Raw genomic sequence first — 27,662 nt, 5'->3', positions numbered from 1 at the left:
CATCATGCCCTCTCCCCATGGAGTCAGGGCACGTCACCCTCCCTGCTCATCAATGTGTTAAGCTCTACTGAGCCTTGATGTCCAGAATTTTCATCAGGATTTCATTGCGTAGATGTGATTGATTAAATCATTTGCTATGCGATCAAACTCAATCTCCAGTCACTCTCTCATCTCAAAGTACGCACTCTAATCCTATGACTGGTCTTTCTGGTGATCTGCTCCATCCTAAGGTTGTCTAGAGGCTCACCCAAGATGCTTCATTAGCATAACAAAGCTCTCCTTATCTCTCAAGAAATTCCAAGGGTTTCAAGCTCTGTGTCAAGAACCAGGAACAAAGACCAGATATATTCGTGATTATTCTATAACACCTCTAGTGCCACTCTCACCCTAGCACCCTGCTACTAACCCAGCGCCTTCTCTGAGTTCCTAGACTGCTCCCAATGCTTCCCGGGACCTCAGATGTTTCTCCATTCCCTCCCCCACTGCCCACTCCCAAATAAATTGTCCCATTAGGGAAGACTTGCTTGTATCAATGTCTCCTCTGGGTTATTCCCTGGAAGTCTTATTGATTGATTTCATAGCTCTAATCTCAGTCTGAAACTATTTTATTTTTAATTCATTTACTTTGTGTTTCGTGTTGACTCCTCTGTATAATGCAAACTCCTTACAGACATAAATAACTTTGCTTGTCCTGTCCGTCTTTATCTCTTGGCCCATAACCAGTCAGCAAATATTTGTCAAAAGATCAAATGGGAAAGCTAAGAATGCTGAGGCCAGCTGAAGATTTCTGATTTCCCCCAGAAGGAGAAAATTTGGATTTTTGAGAAAAGTGTTATGGAGAGGTTTTCAGGTCACGAGCAAGAGAAGGATAGGTGTTTGGGGAGTATGAACGTAAGGAATATGTTAGTAGTATCCGAAGATATTGTGGAGATGAAAAGACAAGGGGCAGGAACCCAAGAAAACTGATGAAAACTTGAATCAGGATTGAGGGAAAGGGAAAACTCAGATTTTAAATAAGGACATCTTTTAGTTTTAGCTTTTATTTTGAAATAATGTCTATTTAATTTTTTTTTTACAGAAAAGTTGCAAAAATAGTAGGAAGAATTTCTGTATCCTCTTCACCCACTTCCACTGAATATTAGCATATTGCCTCATTTGCTTTATTATTCTCTCCGTATGTGTATGTATATACATTCATGTTTTTTTTTCTGAATAATTGAGAGTAAATTACAGATATCACACTCCTTTGTTCTTAAGTACCTCTGTGTGTATTTCCTAATAACAAAGACACTTTCACATACAGCTAGTACACTTACCAAAGTTGGAAAATTTAATGTTGATATAACACTATATCCAGGGCCTGGTCTGGGATCCAGCTCAGGATCATGCATTACATTGAGTTGTAACATTTCTCTAGATTCCTTTCATCTGGAATGCTTCCTTGCTCTTTCTTTGATCTTACGACATGTATTGGCCCATTACTTTATAGAATGCTCCTCAGTTGGGTTTGATCATGTTTCTTCATCATTGGTTTCTGTGAGTTTTTATGTGAACACTACATTAGTATTGTGTGCTTGTATGAATTTTTCCATTGTATATGATCATAATGCACCAATAAAAAATATGGGAAGCCCTCCCTACATTAGTGATCTTGTGTACTTCTAAGCATCATACTAGAAGTGTATGAGGGCTGGGAATATAGCTCAGTTGGTAGAGTGTTTGCCTCACATACACAAGGCCCTGGGTTCAATCCCCAGAACCACACACCCCAAAAAAAGAAGTGCGTGATATCACTGTGTCATACTATTGGTGATAAGAACTTCAGTTCTTGGGTGATGTCCATCAGGTTTCTCCACTGTAAGATTGCTACTTTTCCTTTTGTAATTAATGAATAATTTATGTAGAAATATTATTAGTCTATGAAAATATTTTCTATTTATCAAACTTTTACTCAATGATTTTAACATATATTGGTGATTCTTCCCAGATCACTTATTCCTATGATAACTGCAAATTAGTGATTTGTAACTCTATTATAACTTCTACATTTGTTCGTTGGCATCATACAGTAAGGACATATGTATAATTCTTCCTGTTTATTTATTATGAGCCCATGAATTTTAATTAAGTGGATTATAATCCATTACTGTCATTATTTATTTCAATGCACAAATTACACTGGCTTTTCCAGTGGGAGACCCTATGAATGGACTCCTATATTCCCTTTTGATAAAACCCATCCTTTTTAAAGCACTTTCTTTCCGGCACAATGGCACACACCAAGCCATCATGTATTTTTTCTACCCTAGTACTGAAACAGACATTTTTCAAGGGCTCTGGTTCCTTTTAGTGGGGAATAACATTTAAAAATTGAGATCTGGGAGCTAAGTGTATTCATTGCTATGGGGGTGTCATTGTTTTCTAGGCTGCTCAGGAGACTAGAATATGGTCACACCACTGACCAACAATCCCTCAAAAACCCAAATTGGAAATATTCATATGAGAACTGGCCAAGATATTTTAAAAATGTTTATTAAAAAAAGCCAGATGTAGGGGCTGAGGCTGTAGCTCAGTGGTAAAGTGCTTGCCTCGCATGTGTGAGGCACTGGGTTCAATCCTCAGCAGCATATAAAAATAAATAAAGACACTGTGTGTTAACTTACAACTAAATAAATATTTAAAAAAAAAAGCCTGATGCAGTGGTGCATGTAGGTAATCCCCACAACTCAGGAGGCTGAGGCAGGAGGATTGCAAGTTCAAGGTCAGCCTTGCTAAACAACTTAGTAACCTGTCTCAAGATAAAAAAATTAAAAGGATTGGGGATGTATCTTAGTGGTGGAACCCCCCCCATTCAATCCCATTATAAAAAGTATATCTATCTTTAAAAAGTATAAAGATCTTATTTGAATACATTCTTATTATAAGAGATTTAAATGAAGAGTTCTGGAGAAAATATGAACATCCCTTTACTTTCTTAGTCTTTACAGTTCATCAGCAAAAACTTTTGAAACCACTTAGACTGGCTTTTCAACTCTTGCTCAGCTTTTAAAACTTATGCAGGCCAAGAGCCACAAGAAGGCAAGGCAGCAGGTGGCAGCTTGCCCTCAGACAGCCACGATTTGCCAGGTGGTGCAGACCAGTGCCAGCCCCTTCAGGGGACTTTCTGGACTATTCTTACAGATTGTCAGCATTATGTAGAAGGAAATTAGTGCTGACTCAGTATCAACAATGGGGAAAGCACTGAATCTTCATCACGGTTTGAATGGTCCTCTGTCCAGGCATCTGACCTGGAAGGGATTCAGTTCAGACCCCAGGGATAGTGGATCTCCAAAGAACCTTACAGATCCTAAGCAATGGAAGCAGCAGTGTCTCCCCTGATTTGACCCTTGATTGAATGTCTGTTTGTCTGTCTCTTTCTCATACACACACTTTCTATTTTAAAACCTTCCTGTTCAAGCTGACATGTTGGACTTAGTTTCTATTTCACTACTGACTTGAAATAAGGATGTGTTATGAATAAAAGTGGAATTCCCTTTGGCTATGTTTTGAGGCCACCTGGTTAAGTTCTTCTTTTGGAACTTTAAGCAGCCACAAAATTGAATTAGGGGACACAACAACTGTATTAGTGTCTGGTCAGAAGCAAATATGTTAGGCCAGGGGAAAACCAAGCAATGATTCTGGTTTCAGATCTGTCCCATGGGACAAACCATACACTGTACACTGAGCCTTCATCTTGCTCACTAGTGGAAATTCTGCGAGCCTTAAAAGACAGTTTTCCCTACTCCAGTTTAGATGACTAGAGTCAAGAATTTATTTTGAACTTAAAAGGAAAGTTGGGGAAATGTAGTTTTATAACAGACTTTGCTGGAGCTTTTGAGATGAGTTGCCTTTGTTTATATCCCAGGTGACACTCCAGGGCTTTGTGGATGGAGGATCAGTTTCAATGTCTTCAATGTCAGCAGGTACCCCATGTGGGGATGTTATCAGTCTTATCACTACTGGATGCATAGATACAGGGTGGGTTCAAGCAAGGTTGTTGCCACATCAGTGAAGGTGTGATTGGTTGATTAGTGCCTATTGGAACCCAGATGGAAGAAGGTGGACCTAAGGATACAGTAACTGACTGGATTACTAGAATCTTACTGCTTCACAGAGTTTTTCTAAGATAGGACTGATGGAAGAAGCTGGAACATTTTCATTTAGGAATATAGAAACTTTTTTCAAAAAATAATGTCTTTTCCCCATATTATAAATGAAAAACCCACTTATAAAAATTTAGAAAATGCAAACTAATAGAAAAAATTCAAAATCATTCACAGTCTCACATCCCATAGAGAACCATTGTAAACAGGTTGAATTATACACTGCCTTTATTTTTTCTGTTTAAACACATGTTTTTATGAAAAATCCACAGTGTACATATTATTTTGAAAACTATTTTCCTTTTTTACTGCAGATTGATAAGATGTTAATACTATACTATGAAGCTGTAAAATACTATGTACTATAATATTAATTTCATACAGTTTAGTTACATTATTATTTAAACTAGTTATATACAATATATACTACTTACATACAAAACTCTACTGTATCCTGCATAGTATATACACACAAATATATGCATATACATATACTATATATAATAGTCAATATCATACTATATATTATAGCAATGTATACAAGTCTCTTTGGCTATAGATAGAAAAGTTTCCTCAAAATATAAGAAAACTAAAACTATGAATAGAAAAAGTCTTACACTCCAAGATGAGAGATTTGACCCAGAAAAGGAAGTGTTTTCACATCTCAGTGTCAATGTAATACATGTGCCTCTCCAGCATGCGTTATCATATACCTTGGAATAGATATAAGAAAAAGCACGGGGCTGGGGTTGTAGCTCAGTGGTAGAGTGCCTGCTTAGCATGTGTGAGGTTCAATCCTCAGCACCACATAAAAATAAATAAAACAAAGGTGTTGTGTCCATCTACAATGGAAAAAAAAATTTTAAAAAAAGAAAAGGAAAAAGGAAAAGGCAGACACCCCTGCTTTCCATGCACTTATAGTGTCTTCTCAAAAAATGAGTTCTTCTACATCTTTCTAGGACCTGGGAATGACTGCAGGCCTTACCACATTCTCTACATCTGTAAGGCTTGAAAACTACTTTCTACAGAACCACTTTCTCCTTCATCATTCTATGTCAGTTCATAACATTCTTTTTTGCTAATTGTTTTTTTTAAACTACAAAACTAATAGATGCTCTTTTTAAATAATTTCGGAGTATAAGAAAAAGCATATGGGGCTGGGATTGTGATTCAGTGGTAGAGCGCTTGCCTAGCACATGAGAGGCCCTGGGTTCGATCCTCAGCACCACATAAAAATAAATAAAGAAAATAAAGGTATTGTGTCCAACTACAATGAAAAAAATATTTTAAAAAAAGAAAGAAAAAGCATAAAACAATTTCTTCTCATCCTTACCCCTCAATTTCTCTCCACTGAAGCAACTCTGAGACTTTTAAAAAATTTCTTTGTAGAAATTTTCTACGCACAGATAAACTTTTTATGTATATTCTCTCATGCACACATAAACACAAGTAGTATTTAATTAATTACTATATTACAAGATATTCAACAAAATCCTGTTGGAAATTTGGGGCTTTCCCAAATGTTCACCACAGTGAGTATCTCTGTGGTTAAATCTTTGCACACAACCATGATTATTTCCTTAAGATAACTTCCATAGAATGACTTGCTAGATTAAAAGTATGCCCAATTCAAAGCCTTCTGATGTGTGCTGCCTGCCCATTTGCTCTTCATAAGGTTTGGGCCAATTTCCCATTCTCAACAGTAGGCGGGACTGAATTCTTAAAAACTAAAGTATAAGACACTTCAAGCCATGAGTTCCAGTGTGCTGGCTACTAGCTCTATGTGGCTACTGAATACTTGAAATTCGGCCAGTCCAAATTGAGGCATGCTACAAGTGAAAAATGCCTTCCTGCCTGTGCCTCTGCTATGCCCAGGGCTCTTAGAACTAATGTAGGTCCCTTCAGCCTTCAATTATTTCTCAGGAAAGATCGACAAACAAATGGCAAGTGTCTGCTTTCGAAGGCAATGGGATTGCTTAGTGAAGACTGTTATCTGCCAGAACCTGTCATTAAATATAAACTCTAAGTTGCAAATTTAATAATTTGTCAGAATGTGAGGCTTCTGGAATTGCTGCAGGGTTCAACCCCATGCCCCTATGACACTGTGCACACAGGCCGGGCATGGATGGAATACGGGTGGACCGACAGTGCTTCCGTGGGCATTTGTCAGCCCTCTGTGCTGGATTCTTTTTCACTTTTCTGTGAAGCAAGGGTGACAAGGTGACACACAGAGTTTTAGACCAACATGATCAGCACTATGTTAACACAGAGAGGGAGAGAGATTATCCGGATATGGCTGGGCCTAGACCTTGGCTTCTGGTACAGGGCTCTCCCCGTTTCCCAAGGTTGTTTGCACCCCCCCACCCCTTCCTCCTTTGTACTCTGCTTTCCCTTTTCCTTGTCTCAAAAGCACACAGTGACTGTACCAAGCACCATAGGTACACACAGCTGCTCACAGGCAGGCTCCTCCTCCACACACGCTCCCACACGCTCACTCCCTGTCACTCCAGAGCAGAAGCAAAATGCAGATAAATTGGAAGAAAAAGGTCCGTGGGTCCAATGTATGAATCCTGCTATATTTCTGTCCTATTGTTGACTCACATCTTGTTCTTTGAATCATTTTTTTCCCCACTGGATGGAGCTTTATAGTTTAAAACAAAACAATAACAAAGGACTACAAAAATATACTTTAAGTATTTGGGGCTCAGTTGTGTGCTTGATTCTTTGGACTATGGCCACAGCACTGGCTTCCTTCCACATTCCAGTCAAGTGGCTTCTGACAGGAAGCTATCAAGGCAAAAGGAATTAAAATAAATCCTCTGTTTCAACTTGTCATCCTCATGCTTTTTTTTTGTTGTTGTTGTTTAGTTTTGTTTATGCATAATGTTTAATTTTTTGAGAATAATGCCTCTTGGAACTCCTCACTTATGGTTTCTATAAACTTGAATGGAATGAAATTAAAGAGCTGTTATAACCTTTTAACAAGAAAAATGAGAGTTCTCTACAAAAGACTTTTTCCCCTACACTTGAAGTATAAGGGCAAGGTCTTATTGACAGGAAGCTGAACTGAGAACTGGACAAGTGATACCTTTGCTCCATTGTTGTTTTGACTTTACTAGATGAAAACCTTAGCTTTTCCATCTGTGAAGGGGACAGAGTGTTCTCCTTTCTTCCTTTGTCATTTTCAGATGGGCACAGCAATAAAAGCAATAAGCTAATGCAAAAGGAATAAATTATGTTGGATTATAGTAATTTGGATGGGCATTTGAAATTATTTCTCAACTCCAAATTCTGTGATTATAAATAGTAAAGTGCTCTCATTTTTCCCAGCTACTGTGTTTAAATACACTGGCAAAAATCTAAAGACCTCTTTATATGTTACAGTATGCCAGGCCATGATTTTTGCATAACCCAGACTTCTAGGCATTCCTTTTCTTTCTTCATATTCAAAGCTGAGCATATACTTCCTATGAATTCTCTACTGCCTGTCCCTGTTTCTGTCTCTGTTTCTGTCTCTCCAATTACTCAAGGGATAAGCAACTTTGAAACATTTTCATTGATGCTGTGGGATGAGTGAGTTGAGTAGCCGTCTAGTAGCATTGGGTGAGCCTGAGACATCAAACACTCAGGAACCTCTTTCGGATTAAAAGAGATGTTGGAACTTTGAAAATGAAGCAATTCCTTCCCTTTTATCAACAGCATGAAGCCAATAATCTACGAAATGGAAGAGTCCTACTAAGAACATTACCAAGTATTGAATATTATGGTATAAGATATTTCTACCATTTTCATAAGAAGAAAAGGCTAATATACTACATAAATTTTTATTTTCAGATTGATTTCCTTTCAAAGATAGTACTTCTCGATCACATTGCCTTTCAAATTTTTAAAGCATTATAGATTTTTTTTTTGTCAGGGAAAAAGGGCAGTATTCGGGGTTGAACCCACGGATGCTTAACCACTGAGCCACATCCCCAGCCTTTTAAAATATTTTATTTAGAGACAGAGTTTTGCTAAGTTGCTAGGGCCTCGCTAAGTTGCTGAGGCTGGCTTTGAACTCTCGATCCTCCTGCCTCAGCCTCCTGAGCTGTTGGGATTATATGTCTACACTACCATGCCTGGCTAAAGCTTTGTAGACTTTTAAAAATTGGAAAAACTGGGGCTGTAGTTGTGGCTCAGTGGTAGAGCACTCACCTAGCATGTGTGAAGCACTGGGTTTGATCCTCAGCACCACATAAAAATAAATAAATAAAATAAAGGTTCTGTGTCCAACTACAACTAAAAAAACTATTTAAAAAAAAAATTGGAAAAACTGAGTTTAAGTTGAAAGCCTGTAGCTCTAACAGACCCATGACCATAGATAAGGTCTCTTTAATTAGAACCGCCTAAATGCATCCATTCTTGTCCTTGGTGGCTCACCCAGGACCTCCAGCCTCCTAACAGCCTCCCAGAGTTTCCCACCACAAGAGGGTCAGTAGGGTGAGAGCCCCACCCCAGCTCTGGCGCCTCTCCTTTCTTGGGTTCCGTGAGTTTGAGTGAGTGCTGTCCTGTCCTTGCCAAGTAGAGAAGCACTGGTGAGTACTGCCTCACAGAGCCAAAGTCGCCTCCCCTCTCTGTTACACTGTGTTAGAATAGTCCTAAAGCAAAGTCATTTGTGCCTTGGTATTTTGCTGGGGTTTGGAGAAGTACCTCTTTGGGGTTCCTACTTACTGGCATCTGAATAGAAGGCCATCCAAGTGGGGGAGGCAGGCAGAGAGTTCTGTGTAAGAACCAACACGCCTTTCACACTCAAGGTCAACCCTCTCCTCTGACAACTCATCTGAAGATGGGATCTCTCTTTCTTTACATAGGTTATCTCTTAGGAGGCTTCAGTAACTCCCAGAACATTTTTCCAGGTCTCCCCTCTTGTTCACCCAACAAACCTGAACCTTCTGCGATGGGCACATCTCACACACAAGCTGAGGTTCCCTCTAAGTGAGGATTTACTCTTGTTCTGATGAAAACCACCCAGACCACCCTGCAGGATTGAACTTGAGGTGGAGGCACTGTGGGGAGAAGATGGAAGGAGAGTGGAAATGAGCCTCAGGACCAGGAGGCCGAGCAGCTTCCCAGGAAGCACCCGGGCATTCAGTCCCTTCACTTGGGCTCTGCATTCTCTCTGCAGAATGACATCTTCGAGTGGGCCAGGGACCACCGAGCCCACCACAAGTACTCGGAGACAGATGCTGACCCTCACAATGCCCGCAGAGGCTTCTTCTTCTCCCACGTCGGGTGGCTGTTGGTTCGCAAGCATCCAGATGTCATTGAGAAGGGGAGAAAGCTTGACGTCTCTGACCTGCTTGCGGATCCTGTGGTCCAGTTCCAGAGAAAGTAAGTGAATCGTACATCACAGAGGTGTCCCTCAGGGGCCAGGCAAAGAGAGTACAATAATACCTGGTAGCATTCATCTCAAGCATTTTCCTAATGATTGGGTCTTATTTTTAGGATTTAGCTCTATTTATTATTTCCTTTTGCTCATTAAGTTCTCCCTGTTAGAAAGTTTATTTGGAATTATGAATTTCATTTATAATGGATTTATATGAAGCCCCGGGGATCCCTTCCTCCAGGCTAATCTTGTAGGGCTGATTTCTTGGGACCTGTTTCTGTTTTCCTCTCTTCCCCATTGAAAGATTCTAGGGAGTGGATGAAGGCAGAGTTTACTTTATTTTACTGACAATCTTGACTCCAACAGGACAGATTCTCTCCAGGTGTCCTAATCTGTTCTCCTGAAGTTTTCTCCCCTTCTCTCCACAGAGACTTTTCACTAGTAGGTTTCTGTGCTGAGAAAATAAGACTTCATAACAGGGAGCCTCAAAACAGCTGTGTGCCCCAATGGTGTGAGCCAAGTATATTCAGTTGGTTTGTATTTGTAGGGTGACTACTTTCAACAAGCACATGACTGTAATTGCTCTGGCAAGTACAGAGGCACCTGTTGTTCACCTCTCAGCTGGAAAGTTGGAATGTACTCTATCCATGTTGGTCTGGGTCTGCAAGGTGGGCTATGCTGAGACTATTTAATGGGCCTATATGGCCTCTAAAGCAATGCATTTATGTATACAAAAAAAAAAAGAGGACAACTTTTGGACCATGCTCTGCTCAGAGCTTTGTGATAAGATGGTAAGTGTTTACAGAGACCATCTCCACTGAGAGATCGGTGTCTTCTGAGGACTCATCTGTATGGAATTTGTTCAGGCTGAAAATGGAAATAGAGGCTGTGCCTTTGCCTAACACAAGTATCCTTGCATGAAAGTAAGAGTGGCCCAGAATGTGCTTGTTTTCCCAGCACTCTCTCCTCTTGCGCTGGAGGGAGGGTAGAGAGAAAATGGCAGACAGTGGAGGTGGACTGCCTTGGATCAAACTGTGCTCCCCATTTCCCAGCAAATGTATTAACACTGAGTCTTAGGTTCATCTATAAAATGGGAGTAACAGCTGGACATTGTGGTACACTTCTGTAATCTCAGAGATCCTGAGACTTAGGCAGGAGGATCACAAGTTCAAGGCCCACCTCGGCAATTTGGCGAGGCCTTGTCACAAAATAAACACTAAAAAAGGGCTGGGAATGTGGCTCAGTCATAAAGTGCCCCTGGTTCAATCCCCAGTAACCCTCCTCACTACCACCAAATGGGAGTGACAGGCATACTTAAATCTCCTGCAACTTTTATGAAGATTTACAAAAATAAAAGCACAGACAATGTCTGGCCCATCACAAGAGCTCCTGCATGTCACCGATCATGGTTCCTGCACAGGCACTTGCTGCTCTGGAGGGTCCCTCAGGTTTCCATCTCTGCTTCTGTTGGTTTCACCTGAGGTCTTAACCTGTGCTTCAACACAGCTCTTTCAAGCAGACACACCCAGGATCAACAGCCAAAAGATTTAGAGCAGTTTCAATCAGTAATTAAATGATTTGTTGATTTTGGTTTTTCACCATGAGAGTAAAGTCTTAAAGGTCATTAGAGAAAAAGCTAAAAAAAATCAGAGAAATAGAAAAAATTATCCAGAGTCCATAAACACAGCCACTATTAATATTCTGTAGCATCTCCTTTAATTTTTTACACAAATATTTGGCATGATGGCAGTCACACTGCATATGATTTTATGTCTCACTTTTAACTTCAGATTATATTGTGGACACTGTTGTCAAAGCCTGCAGGAGAATCCATCAGTCAAGCATGTCATAGTTTATTCAACCGTCACTGGGTTGGATATGTATGTCATTTCCAATTCTGTGAAATAAATGATGTTGCTATATAATTAGTAATGCTTTGGGACAATCAGATTAATCTGAAGAGCTCAAATGAGAAGGCAAGACTCTCTTGTTTTATTAATGAGAACTGAACCGGATATATTAGTCTGGGTTTCCTAGATCATAAAAATAGAATTTTTTTCCCCTTCATCTTTTCCCTTTAAAAAAAAAATGCTGACATCTGATTCATTATGTGTGGACTAGTGGTACATAGGTCCAAAGACTGTTTCTAAATGCAGGCTGAAGAACAAAGGCTATTTCAGCAAGTTCCCTAAATAGTTACCCGAGAACATCTTCCATCGCCAGTCAGGTGACCAAAGGGAGGTGCACCCATCAGAAACTATCCGTTCACATCTTTGTTTTCACAGAGGCCCTGGAGCTCCCTGCTGGGCATTGATGCTGAGGAAAAAGCTCTAAATATTGGCTTCTGTTGGGCTGGGATATAGTTCAGTGGTGGAGCACTTGCCTCACATGTATGAGACATTGGGTTTGATCCTCAGCAATGCATAAAAAAATAATAAAAGGTATTGTATTCATCTACAACTAAAATATATATATATATTTTTTACAAGAAGATTGGCCTCTGTCCTCCCAGAATTCACAGAGGAGCAGGGAATCCACAAATTAATTATAATTATACCCTAGTAAGAGGAAGCCTGCAGAATAGTACAGGACACCCTGGGAACATAACTGCAGGGGACAGGAGGGGAGGGACAGCCTTGTGGGAGCAACTGGCCTCTGAGCTAGTTGGAAGATGAGGAGGTGGTCAGGGGAAGATGGGGCAAAGGCTGTTTAGCATGCTTGCGTTTCATAGAGCTATACTGAACCGCTGGACTTGAGCACCAGAAGGGAGCTCGTAAATCATTAACCCATGCCCTCTCTTTTTCCTGTTTTGTGTATTTTTTATGATGATCAGTCAGGTACAAAATCAAAAGGAGACACAGAAGAGGCCCAGTAAAACAAATCGCATTACATTTACTGGTACTTGGAAAAAGAGGCTTGGCATAGGACACAGGGGTGACATGGGGAGGCCTCAGTGTGGTCAGAAAGCAGCAAGCAGAAGCCGGGGAAACAGAGTTAAGCTCTTATTGTGGTTTCCTGGGGAAAGAAAAGGAACAGTTCAAGATTGGGTGGTCTGAGTAACTTCCACGGGCTCTAAGCTATACGAGTGGTCCCTGGTTGTCTGAAATCATTAAGGTGGAGGAAGACTGACTCCTTGAGTTCCTGGGCCAGACTGAGGAGGCCTGGCTCTGATTTGTACATTGAAGGCTTGCTCCAGGCTGGGCCCATAGTTGTCCCTTAGGATTGGCTAGCCTCAGGAAAGGCAGTCTCTCCCCAACTAGAAAGATTTTTAACATGTCAAAACATCATAATACATAGAAAATTATATATATATATAATCCTATGAGAAAACTAATAAAATGTAGATAGAAAGCTGGGGCTAGATACACCTGCATCTCAGATTATTTGTTCCATGTTCTTTCGATCGCGTCTCACTGCTTGAAAGGCATGCAGCAGTTTTTAGATATACTTAGAAGCACTCATGGCCTTTGGTACTTATCCAACATAGAGATCCATGATCCAAAATAAGGCGTAGAATCGCTGAACTCAATGAAGAAAGCTTCCAAGAAGCACAAAGCACTGCAATTGTTTGGGTTTTTTTTTTTTTCCTGTTCACAAAGCCAGTTTTACTGGTTCTGTCAGTCAGACCATGTGGAAGAGACAGGTTCCTTACAGGAACTGGAGTCATTGTGTGATGGGTGGGAGCTGGAGGGGAGCATCTTCTTGTTAGCATCACTGTCACACCAGATCTCAGTCCTTGTTCCCCTGGGCTGAGTGGAGGGCTTCCTAAGTACCAGAGAAAGGTGCCCACCTGCATTTGGGGCACGGTCCGGAGTGATTTCAGTGAGGCACGTTATAGAGTTCCTCTCCTGCCAAATTCCCACCTGCTCCTATCTGGTTCTTGGAGGGCAGCTGTCCCTTTTTGAGGTTGGGTGTTCAGACTTTGTAGCGGACTCCCTGCCCTCACAGGGCGCAAACAGATCCAGCTAAGTGCCTCATGGAGAGTCTCCTCATCCACAGGACTGCACAAATGATAGAGACCCAGGACTCAGAGGGGCTCCATCAAGTCCACTCAGCACACAAGCACAGACATTGCAGTTGATTGATAAACTTGTGCTTAGCCATCCTAATGACAACTTGCCACAGACAGGCGTGGCAGAAAGCCAGGCTTAATTGACTTTCCATTATATGGTCTAATGAAAGAAAATAGTACCAGAGTAACAAGGAAATAACATAAGAGTAACAGGAAAATAACATAGTTTAAGAGTAACAAGGAAATAATTAAGAGTAACAGGAAAATAACATAGTTTAAGCTGTAGTCCCAGACTTTTCCCCTAAAAGACGATTTTCCCAGATATAACAAGCTGCTAAGGAGGCTACTTCCCGATTTGCTGTATTATCAAGTTGGGAACGACGAGCATCAGGAGGTAAAAGGGAGAGAAGCAAATGGCATCACCTTTAGACCCCGGTAACTAGGGCCCCTGCCCTGGGTCTTGTGCCTTAAATGGATGTGCTTCTTCTCATAGGTTGTGAAGATCACAGGACTAAAGGAGCATGCACCTGGAACCTTCTCTGATTTCTAGACCATGGCTGGGTTCCTAGGATCTTAGAATTCCTTGCCCAGGTGGTCCTGAGCTCACTTCTGGAACCTACACCAGTCTCTCCCTGGGTTCTGTCTTCCTGGCAGGAAGTATGTGTGCACTCTAGGCCTGAAGGGTGGCCAGAGGACAGGATTAGTCTGGAGAATCAAGCTCAAAAGCGTGAGCTTAGATATCCACAAGAGTGGACAGAGCTAGAGGTGGCAAGAGAAGGAGGCAGCCAGGCTGGGAGCCTCCACCTGTACTCTTGTTGGGACGGACTTGGAAGTGAGACACCCTTAAGGTGGAGAGTAGGTCTAGCAGTCAGGAGGTGTGTTTGGCTTCAGCAAGATAGAAGTTTACTTCTATAACAACAAAAAGAATTCCGGAAGGGAGCGCTACCAGGTCAGTAGAGAGCTGGGTTCTTTTATCTTTCTGAACATCTTTAGCATGTGGCATTCATCTCAATGCCATGTCGTGGTCCAAGTGGACTACTAAGGTCCAACCAGAAGGAGGCTGGAGAGGCCAAGGGGCACACTGTGGAGTCACCTTTAAGGAGCCTTTCCAGAAGATGTGCACAGCCTCTCCAATTACCTCTCACTGTTCATATTTGTGCTTAAGGGAGATGGGGAAATGGACTCTCATGGTTAGTATGTTTGAATAAAATTCTGATTTTTTTTCCTAAGGTAGAAAAGGTGAATAGATATGGGGTGAGCACTTAGCAATAGTTATTTAGTTGTTCTGCCTTGACACAGTAATTACTCACTCTTATACATTTTGTGTGTGTATGTGAAGCAAGAGGGTAGCCTTCCTGTCTCCATTTAGTGAGCAGAAACTAGAATCTTAAATGATTTTATTGAGATGTCAGAATGAAGATAAAACCCAGAGACTGTTTTTCCTAATGCTTTGCTCATTCCATTGATTCTCACTTTAGGAAAGAAATTCTTTTTGAGATAATAAGCAGACACAGTCCTATGCATTTTGAAGTATCCAGGAAGGAAGCTAGTCCAGACACATAAAACAAGGTCCTTGTCTCGTCACCATGGTGATGGGATGAACTAAGAAAAGGTGGATAGAATGATTCAGAAGAGGGAAAATGCTTCTGTTCTGGTGCACTAGGAAGAGAAGAAAATGTAGAAATACTGCCATTCCAGGAAGAAAGGCAATTGAGTTCGAGTTGTCCCCTAGTCTGTGATTATGAGTCCTTTATCCCCTTTACGAATGAGAATCACTTCTCTCAGGGATACTTTCATTTTTTTTTTGTAAAAAAACTTCATTTTTTAAGAGAAAATTTAAGTTTACAGCACAATTGAGAAGGTTCACTGAATTCCCATATACCTCTATCCCCACCTGTCCCCCATCGTCAACATCTCTCACAGAGCAGGCTTTTGCTACAACTGATGAGTGTACATTGACACATTTGGAGTCACTCTAGGAGGTGTACAGTCTATGGGTTTGGACAAATTTATAATGGCTTAAATAACCACGACTGTTGAGTCCTGCAGAGTCTTTTCACTACTGTAAAAATACTTTGTACTCTTTCTTTATTCCTCCTGCTCCCATAACCCCTGGGCAACCCCTTATCTTATTTTCTTCATGGTGTGACCTTTTCCAGAATATCATATAATTAGAATCCTTTAGTGTGAAGTTTGACTTCTTTCACTTAGTGATATGCATATAAACATCCATGCGCAGGCTTTTATATGAACACCAGTTTTCACTTCCTTTGGGTAAATACCACGGAAAGTGACTGCTGGATTGTATGGTAAGAATATGTTCAGTTTTGTAAATAATAGGTGAACAATCTTCTAAAGTGTCATTATTATTTTGTATTCCTCTTAGCAATGAGTTTCTGTTGCTCTGTATCCTTACCAGTACTTGTGTTGTCAGTATTCTGGATTTTAGTCATTCTAATGGATGTATAGTGGTATCTCATTATTGTTTTAATTTTCATTTCCCCTATGACATATAAAGTGGAACCTCTTTTCATATACTTCTTTTCCATCATTGTATCCCTTTTTATGAGGTATCTGTGAAGATCCTCGGCCCATTTTAAAATTGGGTTATTTGTTTTCTCATTGTTGAGTTTTCAGAGTTCTTTTTTTATTATGAATAATAGTCCTTAATCAGATAAGTCTTATAAAAATATTTTCCCTCAGCCTGTGGCTTATTTTCATTCTCTTGACAGTTTCTTTTGCAGAAAACTTTTACATTTCAATGATGTCCAGTTTATCCATCATTTTTTTTTTCTTGTGGACTGGGTCTTTAGTGTTGTATCTAAAAAGTTATTTTCCAAACCTAAGTTCATTTAGATTTTCTCCAGTGTTACCATCTAGTAGTTTTGTTTTTACATTTAGTTCTTAGAGTTACTTATCTGTGCAGGGTGTAAGGTCTGAGTCTATATTCATATATATATATTTTTGCTGGTGAATGTCCAGCTTTTTTAGCACTATTTGTTGAAAAGATTGTCTTTTCTCCATTGTATTGATTTTGTTCCTTTATTAAAGATCACTTGGCTATATTTTTGTGGGTTTATTTTGGGGCTCTCTATTCTGTTCCATTGGTCTATTAATTTATTCTTACAGCAATACTCCACTGTCTTGATATTTATAATAAGTCAAATAATGTTTGTCTTCCAACTTTGTTCTTACTTTTCAATATTGTGTTGACTATTCTGGGTCTTTTGCCTCCACATGTAAACTATAGAATCACTTTGTTAGCATCTATGGAAGAATTTTAGTTTTGATTGGAATTGCAGTAATCTGTGGATCAGGTTAGGAAGAACAGACGTATAGGCAATATTAAGTCTTCCTCTCCATAAATATGCGATAAGTCTTCATTTATATAGGTCTTCTTTGATTTTTTTCATCAGAATTTTATACTTTTCCTCATATAGATCTATTCATATTTTATTAGATTTATATCTAAGGGTTTCATTTTGGGGGGTCCTAATATAAATAGTACTGTGTTTAAAATTCCACTTCTTTATTGCTGGTATATAGAAAGCCAATTGACTTTTTAATGTGAACCTTGTAGTGAGTGGCAACCTTGTTATAATCGTATATTGATTCTTTTCTGATTTTTTCAGATTTTCTACACAATAGGTCATGTCATCTGTGAACAAACATAGTTTTATTTCTTCTTTTCCAATGAATATACCATTTATTTCACTTTCTTTGTGTGGTTTTGGTTTTATGATGATACTAGCTTCATACAATTAGTTAGGAAGTATTTCTTCTGCTTCTGTTTTATAAAAGAGACTGGTATATAGAGAGAATCAATATCTCACTTAAATATTTGAACTAGTAAACTCATCTGGGTTTGGTCCTTTCTGCTTGGGAAGGTTATTAATTATTGATTTAATTTCTTAGTAGACATAGGTCTGTTCAAGTTATCTTTTTTTTTCTTGTGTGAGTTTTGGCAGATTGTACCTTTTAATGAATTGGTCCATTTCATCTGGGTTATCAAATTTGCAGGCATATGCCTGTTCATAGTCTTCCTGTGTTATTCTATATTAATGCTCATGGAATCTTTAGATATCATTTTTTCATTTCTGATATTAGTAATTTGTGTCCTCTTTGAGCCTAGCTAGAGGCTTATATTTCATTGATATTTTCAAAGAACTAGCTTTTGGTTTTGCTGATTCTATTGATTTCCTGTTTGTAATTTAATTGATTTCTGCTCTAATTTTTATTATTCCTTTACTTCTTCTTACTTTGGATTTAATTTGACTTTCTTTTGCTAAGATGGAAGCTTAGATAATCTATTTTAGATATTTCTTTTCTAATATATGAATTCATGCTATGAATTTCCCTCTAAGCACTGTTTTTATTGCACCCTACAAATTTTGATAAGTTGTGTTCTAATTTTCAATTAATACAAAGAATTGTTTATTGTCTTTTGAGATTTCTTTTTTTTGCCCCACATGTTATTTAGAAATGTATCGTATTTCCTTGTATTTGGGGATGTTCCAGTTGTCTTCCTGTTATTGACTTCTAGTTTCATTCTACTGTGGTCTAGGAACAGACAGTGTATCATTTTTATTACTTTAAATTTTCTTTTTTTTTTCTTTTTTTTTTTTTTTTAATTAATTTTTATTGTAGGTTGTTCAAAACATTACATAGTTTTTGATATATCATAATTCACACTTTGATTCAAGTGGGATATGAACTCCCTACTTTAAATTTTCTAAGGAGTGTTTTATGGCCCAAATGTGGTCTATCTGGGTGAATGTTCTATGTGAACTTGAGAAAAATACAATAGGTATTCTGCTATTGTTTGGACCAAGTACTTGATAGTTGTCAATTACTTCCCACAGATAGATGGTGTTGAATTCAACTTTGTCCTTACAAATTTTCCGATAGATCTGTCCATTCCTGGTAGAGGTCTGTTGAAGTCTTCAGCTGTACTGGTGGATTCATCTATTACTCCTCACCATTCTATCAGTTTTTTGGTTTTCCCCTCTGGTTTCTTTCAGATTTTTTCCTTATCTTTGCTTTTCTGTAGTTTGAAAATTTTATGACTAGGTATAGGATTATTTCTTTCCTTTCTTTTCATTTATATCTATCCTGCTGGGCATTCTCTGTGTTTCCTGGAAATGTGGTTGAGTGTCTGATATTAATTTGGGGGAATTCATAGTCATTATTGTTTTAAATATTTCTTGTGTTCTTTTCTCTGTTTCTGCTTATACTGATATTCCTATTACAAGTGTGTTATGACTTCTGTATTTGTCCCACACAGTTCTTGGGTATTTTGTATTGTTTTCTCAGCCTTTTTAAATCTCTGCTTTTCAGTTTTGAAGGTTTATATTCATATTTCTTCAAGCTCAGAGATTTCTTTCTTCCACTGAGTTCAGATGACTTATAAGCCCATCAAAGGCATTCTTCATTTCTGTTATAGTATTTTCAATCTCTAATATTTCTTTTTAGTTCTTTCTAGGTATTTCTGTCTCTGCTTATACTGCCTGTGTGTTCTTTTATGCTGTATATTTTATCCATTAGATCCTCTAGTTATTAATCATAGTTGTTTTAAATTCCCTGTGTGGTAATTCCAACATTCCTACCATACTTGTTCTATCTCTTCAAACTGTGCTTTTTATTTTTGCCTTTTAGTATGCTTATAATTTTTTCTTTATATCTGGACATGATGTACTGCTATATATAGGCCTTAGCAGTGTGGAAGTAAAGAATGGGGGGATAAGAAGCATTCTATAGCCCTATGACTAAATCTCAATCTCTTGGTGAACTTATGCCTCTGGATTGTAAACTTCATGTGCATTTCTCAGTTGTTGATTTTTCCCCCTCTCCTGCTTTAAATAGGGCAGAATGGCTAGAATAAACTGGAGTTTGATATGTTCTTTCTCCCATATGGGAGACTAGAGACTAGAGCTACCTGCAGTTGGATATTTTCCTTCAGTTGACTAGTTAATCTTAAATGTAGACCTTACCAAGAAGAACAGAATGCTCTGGCATATTTAAAAATGTTCCTTTTCTTTTCCCCCTGCTATAAGCATGAGGAGATTTTTCTGTGACATTTACTGTGAAAACTTGGTTAAGTTTTCCTAGAGATAAAGCATATAAAGCATAAGGGACCCCTACCCTCCAGACTAGGTCCCCTGGATTTTCAACCCTGTCCACACCTATCCTCTAGCAATTCATCAACCAAATTCAGTATTTTTTTTTTCTTTACACTGGTTCTTGCTCTAATGTGTTGTGATTTTCTCTGTTTCTCTGTCTCTCCAATTTGGGGAGCAGCAGCTTGCCCTATGACTTCATTTCTCTTAATGATCTAAGAATTGTTAGTTTTTCAGTCTGTTCTCCTTTTTACGTATTATTTTTCAGGTGGAGCGGCAACTTCCAAGCTTCTTATGCCCACCCAGAATACAGAGGTCAATATCCTCCTTTCTTTTTTCCTTTTAAGCTCTGTGTAACCATATCCGTCTAAACCCTAAACCTATTTCTATTTTTGTGAGTATCATATAGCCACAGTTGTCAGACAAGTCTGCAACGGACTCACCTCTGCTTCTCTACCTTACCAACCTTGTGTTCACTTTGGAGATTCGAAGTGGAGTGAGAAGAATCATCTGTGGCTATACAACCAACCTGACCCCATCTCCCTTCACTGAATTCATTGTCTTTGTATGTAGGGCTTTTGGGAAATCTCCTGTCCTGAGCCTATTTGCCCTGGGACCCTTCCTATTGGTTGTTAGGTTAGCAGAAAAATTCTTGTCTAGATATTGGTGCTTTTGAATAGCTGAGCATATTCAGGACTTTGGTTGGTTATTTGTATTTTGGGAAAACTCAATAGAAATAATCTTCAAAGGAGAGAGGCTAGATGATAAGGTCTTTTGGGGAGAGATGTGTGGACAGGAATTTCTAAGCTTGACCACCCTCCACCACCCCTTTGCCTCTCAGTCAGTCTTGGTGTGACAACTGCCTGTTTCATTTGGATCCTTGACTGGTTCTACATCAGGGAAATCAAACTTGGCCCCAAGGTGAGCATCCTTTGGCCATGCTATAAACAGAGCCTAGCTCTTTGGTGTCTTTTCTGCCAACTGAATGATAAATGTCCTGAGGCATGTGGCATTTTCTCAGGTTGTTCAGCTTTCTGTTTTCTATATATATCACTTATTCATTCAATAACAATGAAGTGAGCATTTACTATACACCTGGCACCATTCAAGGTGTTAGAGATTATCAGTGAACAAGACAACAAGCTTCTGGAAGGTACTTGTTCTTTCTTTCTAGAGCTCCCCATTTTGGAAATGAGAACTAGGCATCTTGCCCCTGCCTGCTCCTCTTTGAGCTTCTCCCTATTCAATCTCCTCTGTCTGTTCTGTCCTCTGTTAATCTGTTTTTGGTTCACTCGCTTTTGTCTGTTTGCCTTTCTGTCCCTGCAGGCTTTATCTTGTCACCTGCCAGAGCTTTGTTCCTCCTTTTGTGCCCTTCTCTGCACAGGAGTGTTTTTTCCCCTTGTCCCTCAGGCTGTGTTCCCAATACCATGATATTTTTCCTCTCTCCAAGCTCAATTAGACAACAAAAACCATTTAGCCTACTGCTCAGCCAGCTCTTCTTTGATTTGTTTTTGGTGGGGAGATGAGAGTTTGGGTCCTCTTATATTCTTTTCTCACTTCTCTGTCTTGCTTTGATTTATTCTTTCCAAACATCCCTTGTGAATATAAATATATTCTCTCCTTTAACCTTACTCTCATTTTTGAGGGGGCAGTCTCAGGTTAGCAGCCCGAGCCCCACAGTCTTTCCAATTCTGCTTTCTCCTCAAACCACAGCATCTTATTCCTGATTCTGAAAAAAAAAAAGGGAATGAAATGATTTTGTTACTTTGAATAATTTCCCCTTCATCTAGCTAAAGTTGTCAAAAATTAAAATTCTAAAACTTTCAGGTCTGGGAACTTGATTAAAAAAATCAACTAAGTAGGTATGAAGTATGTTTCATTAGATCCCTTTTGTTAAAAGTAAATGAAAGAGGTAAAACATTGTTCAATGCTTCTATTAAGCTTTTGGCCTTTTAAGGAGGTTTTGACTACTGTGGTCAAACAGCTGAATTATACTCTGGATGCAGGACAGAGATCATTTAGTATTGAGGTTGCAGCACTGACACCAAAATTTCCCTAGTAGTGGTTAAAAATTTGGGTGGGGGAAAAATCAGGATGGCAAATAATTCAACAGTTATTTTAGCTTTTAAAAAATTTCCAAGTCAAACTGTTACGTGTTTGCCTCTGTGGAAGGTACTTTTCCTACTGGAACATTAGGAGAACTTCTCTGTGTGGGAGTGGGAAGATATATCAACTGCATTAGCAGTCATTTTTCTTTCTCCACATGGGCCATCCATTTCTTTGGGCAAGAAATTTCCCTGGCAAAATGAGAAGACAACTTCTCAAATTTCTGGAACCCAAGTACTTCTCAGAAGTATGGAAAACATAAATCAACAGGGCTCGGGAATTCTGGAACTGCTGTTTGTAAAGTATTATCTTAGCTTCATTGTTGGTGGCGGTAAATGTATCTTCATGCATCCTGGGTGCACTCCAGTAGCCAAGAATAACTGTCATTTATTAACTGCTTACTGTGTACTCATGTTTTGTCTTTGCACACATTATCTCTGATCCTTGCAATAATCCTTGCAGATGGTACCTGGATTCTGGACTTGAATTTCTAATATTCTGGCTCCTCATTGCCTTCATTAAATAAATCAAAAGAAGACTAGCATATGTTTGCTGTAATTTTTTTCCTTTCTTCCATGTTTGTTTGCTATAAATTATTCTTTCTCTAGTAAAATGCCACTTTACAATCAAAGCTGGAAAGATTACATAGCTAGTTTTAATGTAAAATGTAAATATTTATATAAAAGTTAAAACAAGGTTAAATTTTGCAAAAGATATTTTGGTACAAATAGATACCGTTCTCACTAATATTTCGCTATCAAGTCTTGACTCTCTTTCTAGACCTAAGGAATAGTATTCTAATTTATCCTGAATATTTTCTTGGCATGAACATGGCTTTAGCTTCAGGCCTTCAGTTAGTAGAATGTAAACAGTATCTATGAGGCTTTAATTTAATCATTATTTATTGCCTAAGTTAGATATATTGTCATTGACATATGAGTCAGAAAAAAAAGCCTCTCTTTTTGCCCTATTATTCTGATTTTTTTTATAATATATTGGGGGGTAAGTAAGGCAATCTTTTATAAGCTTTATGTAAGCTTAGAACTCTTGAAAATCTGAACATTATAAATGTAACTTAAGAATAAAATACTATTTTAGCACAAAATGTAATATAGATTCACTGCAGACAATTTAGAAATGCAAATAAGCATAAGATTAAAATAAAATAATTTGCAATCTTTCCACTTCAAAAAAAATTAGTTAAATTTTTATTGTATACTTGGAAGTTTTTAAAATGTATCATGGTAGTTTTTTAACAATAATATTCATATTCTATATACTATTGAAAATTGATTAAAAAAGAAAAAATATATTTAGTATTTACCTTCCTTTAATTTTTAGCTACCTTTATTTGTGTGTGTGTGTGTGTGTGTGTGTGTGTTTATGTTCTGATTTTCATTTGAGATCTTTCTCTTCCCAAGGAACTTCTTTTATCATTTCTTAAAGCAAGGGTTCATCAGTAATAAATTTTCAGCTTTTGTTCATCTGAAGGTCTTTATTTTAACTTCATTTTCTTCAAACATGTTTTTAGTTGTTGATGGGCCTTTGTTTTATTTATTTATTTATATGCAGTGCTTGGGATCAAACTCGGCCTCACACATGCCAGGCAAGCACTCTACCACTGAGCTACAACCCACATGCTTACCTTCAATTTTGAGAAGTATTTTTACCAGAGATAAAATTCTGGGTTAGCAGGGTTTTTTTCTTTCAGCATCCTAAAGGTGTCAAAACCTTATCTTTTGCTTTGCATAGCTTCTGGGAAATCTGTTATGATTCTTATGATTATCCCATTACATGTAATGTTTCTTTTTTCTCACTCTTTTCAAAATATTTCCTTTATCTTCGTTTTTCAGTAATTTGATTGTGTTTACATTCATTTTGGGGGCTGATGGTGAGGGAGTTTTCCTAGTTGGGATTAATCAAGATGGTTATATCTGCAACTTATCTTTTACTAATTTTTCATCTTTTGCCTTATTTTCTCTCTTCTAGGACACTAATTACATACACATTATACCATCTGATATTGTCCCACATATATATTGTTTTATTCACTCCCTTCTATCTTTATGTTTTGGTTTACATAATTTCCATTACATATCTTCAAGTTCATCAATTCTTTCTCCAGCTATGTCTGGTCTGTCAGTGAGTTCATCTCTGATATTGTTTTTTATTCATAAGGTTTACATTTGACACTGCAATAAAATTTATCTGCTTACATATGTTATTCACTTTTACCATTAAATCCTTTTAATATGTTAATAATAGTTATTTTAAATTCCTATCTGATACTTGTAATATCTGAGCCATCTTTGAATCTGGTGCTATTGATTGTTTTATCTCTTGACAATTGTTTTTGAAGTCCCCCCACCTGCATTTTCGTGTGAATGATTACCTTTTATCAAATTCTGGACATTATATCTAGAAGAAGAAAGAGACTAAGGTAAATAACATTTATGCTTGAGAATGGGCACCTTTCTTTTTTTCAGGCCATTAGGGTGGGGGAAGATGGCAGGGAATGCGGGTTGAATCGATTTATTAGAAGTTTAGTTGAGTTTATATTCGGCATTTGTTCTTTTGGGATTGGCTAACTTCACTTAGCATTATCTTCTCCAATGCCATCCATTTACCTGCAAATGCCATGATTTTGTTCCCTTTTATTGCTGAGTAAAATTCCATTGTGTATATATGCCACATTTTTTTTATCTGTTCATTTTTTTTTCTGATATAAGGAGGCTGACTCACAGTGGGATAGGGAGGGAGAACATGGGATGAACAGATGAATTCTAGATAGGGAAGAGGGAAGGGAGGGATAGGGAGGAGACAGGGGATTAGCAAGGATGGTGGAATGTGATGGACATCATTATCCAAAGTACAGGTATGGAAACACGAATTGGGTGTCAACCAACTTGATATACAAACAGAGATATGAAAAATTGTGGTATATATATGTAATAAGAATTGTAATGCAAAAAAAACACACAAGTACATATACAAAGACATGAATTGGCATGAACATACTGTATACAAAGATATGAAAAACTATGCTCTATATGTGTAATAAGAATTATAATACATTCCACTGTCATGTATTAAAAAAAAATTAAAAAAAATAAGTTTAGTTGAGTTCAGATTTAGTTGTTGCTCTTGTTACCTTTAGTGCATAAGAGACTTTAGTAGATGAGTACTTTTTAAAATTTTTTTTAGTTGCAAATGGACATAATACCTTTATTTTATTTATGTATTTTTATGTGGTGCTGAGGATTGAACCCATGCTAGGCAAATGCTCTACCACTGAGCCACAGCCCCAGCCCTAGATAAATGCTCTTACCATGTGCTTAGAGCTTGGGGTGCCAGAAAAATTTTCTAAGGATTCAACCTTCAGCTTTCAGCTATCACTGCACACCTGCACCACAAAGTAACTTTCTATGCTCTCGCTCCGACACCCAAGATGAATTCTGCATCTTGTTTCTTTGTATGTGGCTTATTATGAGTCTGAGGTTTCTTTGTTGTCCTGGTCCAGCAGTAGTCTTAGGCAAGCTTCAAATGTGTTCCCAGCCTTCCTGTCTCTCCCAGCAGTAGCAGAACTCTGTTTTGGGTCAGTGCAGGATCCTAGGCACAAACATATTTCCTAAGGAAGGTTTTTGCTTCTAATCCTTCTTTAACAACAGTGGTTCTTTGCCTGTCTGGGGTACAAGAATTTTCTGTCCTTTATTCCACACTTGGCTTACTTCTATTCCTTTTACAGAAACAATAGACTTTTGCCTTGTCCTAGGACCCAGATGTTTTGCCCTCCCCCCAAAGCTTACAACTTTTGCATTTCGAAAGATGGTCCAAGGAAGGAGGCCAAGCTTTGTGCTGGCCCTCCAGCAGCAGCTGATCATCTCCTTCAGGTCTGGGCAGCAGAGGAAGACCTGGTCTTCTACCCTGGACCCAACCTTTCTTACAGTATCCAATGGGACTCCACAGAAAAGAGCCTGAGAGTAAGTACAAACTCTGCTATTGTTGGAAGAAGGTAGAGTGGCCATATAACTTGGTCTAGATAGGTACATTAACATTGAGGGATTTTGTGGATTTCTTATTTTTACTTTCTCCCGTGCTCTGAGCTGGAATATATTCCCTCATAGACAATAATAGCCACTCTGATGCTTGTTTGCTCTGTTAAAGACCCCTTTTCTAAAGAACCCAGCTGATACTAAGTTAGAAAGAGAATAGTAAAGGAAAAAGTTAAAAAAAAGAGGCATTTGTAGCCACAAATGTATATATCTAAAATAAGAAATGAGCTGGCTCACCAGAAGCAAATCCATCATTTTGCTGCCCAACTTGTAGTTCTTGCCAAGAAATGATTTATGAGGTTTATGTCCTTGTGACAGCAGTTTTATAAAAATATTAAATGACTCTGGGTCTCTTTTTAAAATCGAAAGAGTGGGATTCATACATATTTGTGAAATTTATGTACATTTTCTCTCTTACTGATGCAGACTGCTGACAGCCATGTATTGTGGAGACCCTTTGTCAGCTGCAGTTGAAGTGAAAATATTGTCTTAGGTAATGAATTCGTTGATAGCTGTTCCATTACTCAAAACAAATGTTTAGATGAGTTCTGTGCACCCTGTCCTGTCAGAGCTATCAGGATCTTTTCCTCTGACATAATTTATTCTAATTCCTCAGTCTCCATCTTTGCATGTTATATCCCATTGAATGTGTCAAGGGATGATTAGATGGAGAGATATGAAATTTTGTTATTGGCACAATTTCCACAGGAGCATTGGAGAAATTTAACCCTGGGTGGAACTCTCAGCCATGTCCTTTATTCTTTATTGGTACAAAGAATGTCTAGAGACAAGAAAGGGCCTCAACGGAGAAGCCACACTAGGAGATGCTTTGTGATTTGCAGCAGGATGCGTGTTGAAAAGCCACCTTCTGGGAGGGCACTGTTTAGCTTTGTTATAAATTCATTGAAACCACTTTAGAAAGTGCTGCTTGATGCCATGTGGCCCTTCTGTGTCCCTGGAGGTATTCTGAAGGTCAGAAGAAAGAAAGACAGTGAGACTTTGTGAGAACATTCTATAAAGTAACAGATATGGACTCAAAAACCAAGCCATATATTTTTTTTAACTGTGTGAAGTACCAGCAGAATCATAACCTGGGTTAACACTGGATTATTGCTTTATGCAGTTGATCAACACACAGAGGCAGCTATGCAGAGATAAAATATGGTTGTGAAATCAGAAGATCCCATTCTTGCTCTTCTCTGTCTGAGAGTCTATTTCCACAACAATAAAATGGTGATGTCAAGTGATAATATTTACCTTACAAAATGACTGGGAGAATAAGTTAGTTAATATATATGAAAGTACCAAGGAGATGTATATTAAAAGGATCTCCATCCTCCTGGTGGCAAATTCCTATCTATCTCCTAATAGGAGCTATTCCACTCACGAAGAGTTAAGATTCTCCAAGGCTATTCATAGGCCCCTTAAAAAAAAAAATAAGTCCAAAGTGACAAGATAAGTTTAAACTATCAGTTTCTAGATGCATTTCCATAAATGAAAACTGAATGATCCCATCAAAGTTTTAAGACTAGAAGTACTTTTCCTTCCATTCTGTTGGATATTTCCCTGCATCATGATCTCTGATACCCAGAGTACCCTCACTGCCACCTCACCAAGCATTTGATGTTCTGCTGATGTGGATGAGCCCTGAATCCAGCAACTCTTAGCCTGTAGAACTATCCTTGGCCTATAGCAAATGTGTCACCACAGCCCTTTTACCATGCTTGCTTAGTCTTAAGTTCCCTACTAAACTGGTGGCCTTCACCAGAATCAACAAAGTTTAAGCCAACAGATATCATTCATTGCTGCTAACATTTAGCTGCAACCTCAAAAGATTGCCCTTTTCATTTGGTCAATCCCTGTTCCTTC

The 27,662-nt window shown here is 38.5% G+C and overlaps 1 protein-coding gene across 1 annotated transcript in view; it reads left to right on the top strand.

Annotated features, from left to right (window-relative positions):
- The window catches only part of Scd5 (stearoyl-CoA desaturase 5), a 136,856-nt gene that overhangs the window by 90,208 nt on the left and 18,986 nt on the right, over positions 1-27,662 (top strand). Inside the window, exon 3 of the mRNA XM_076864046.2 lies at positions 9,307-9,512. Within this exon, the coding sequence (XP_076720161.2) occupies positions 9,307-9,512 (206 nt within the window). The remainder of the gene's footprint in view (positions 1-9,306; positions 9,513-27,662) is intronic.

This window comes from Callospermophilus lateralis, chromosome 8, assembly GCF_048772815.1.
Source record: "Callospermophilus lateralis isolate mCalLat2 chromosome 8, mCalLat2.hap1, whole genome shotgun sequence".
Taxonomy (NCBI): domain Eukaryota; kingdom Metazoa; phylum Chordata; class Mammalia; order Rodentia; family Sciuridae; genus Callospermophilus; species Callospermophilus lateralis.
Note: the sequence above shows the minus strand (reverse complement) of the source record. Positions and strands in the feature narration are given on the sequence as shown.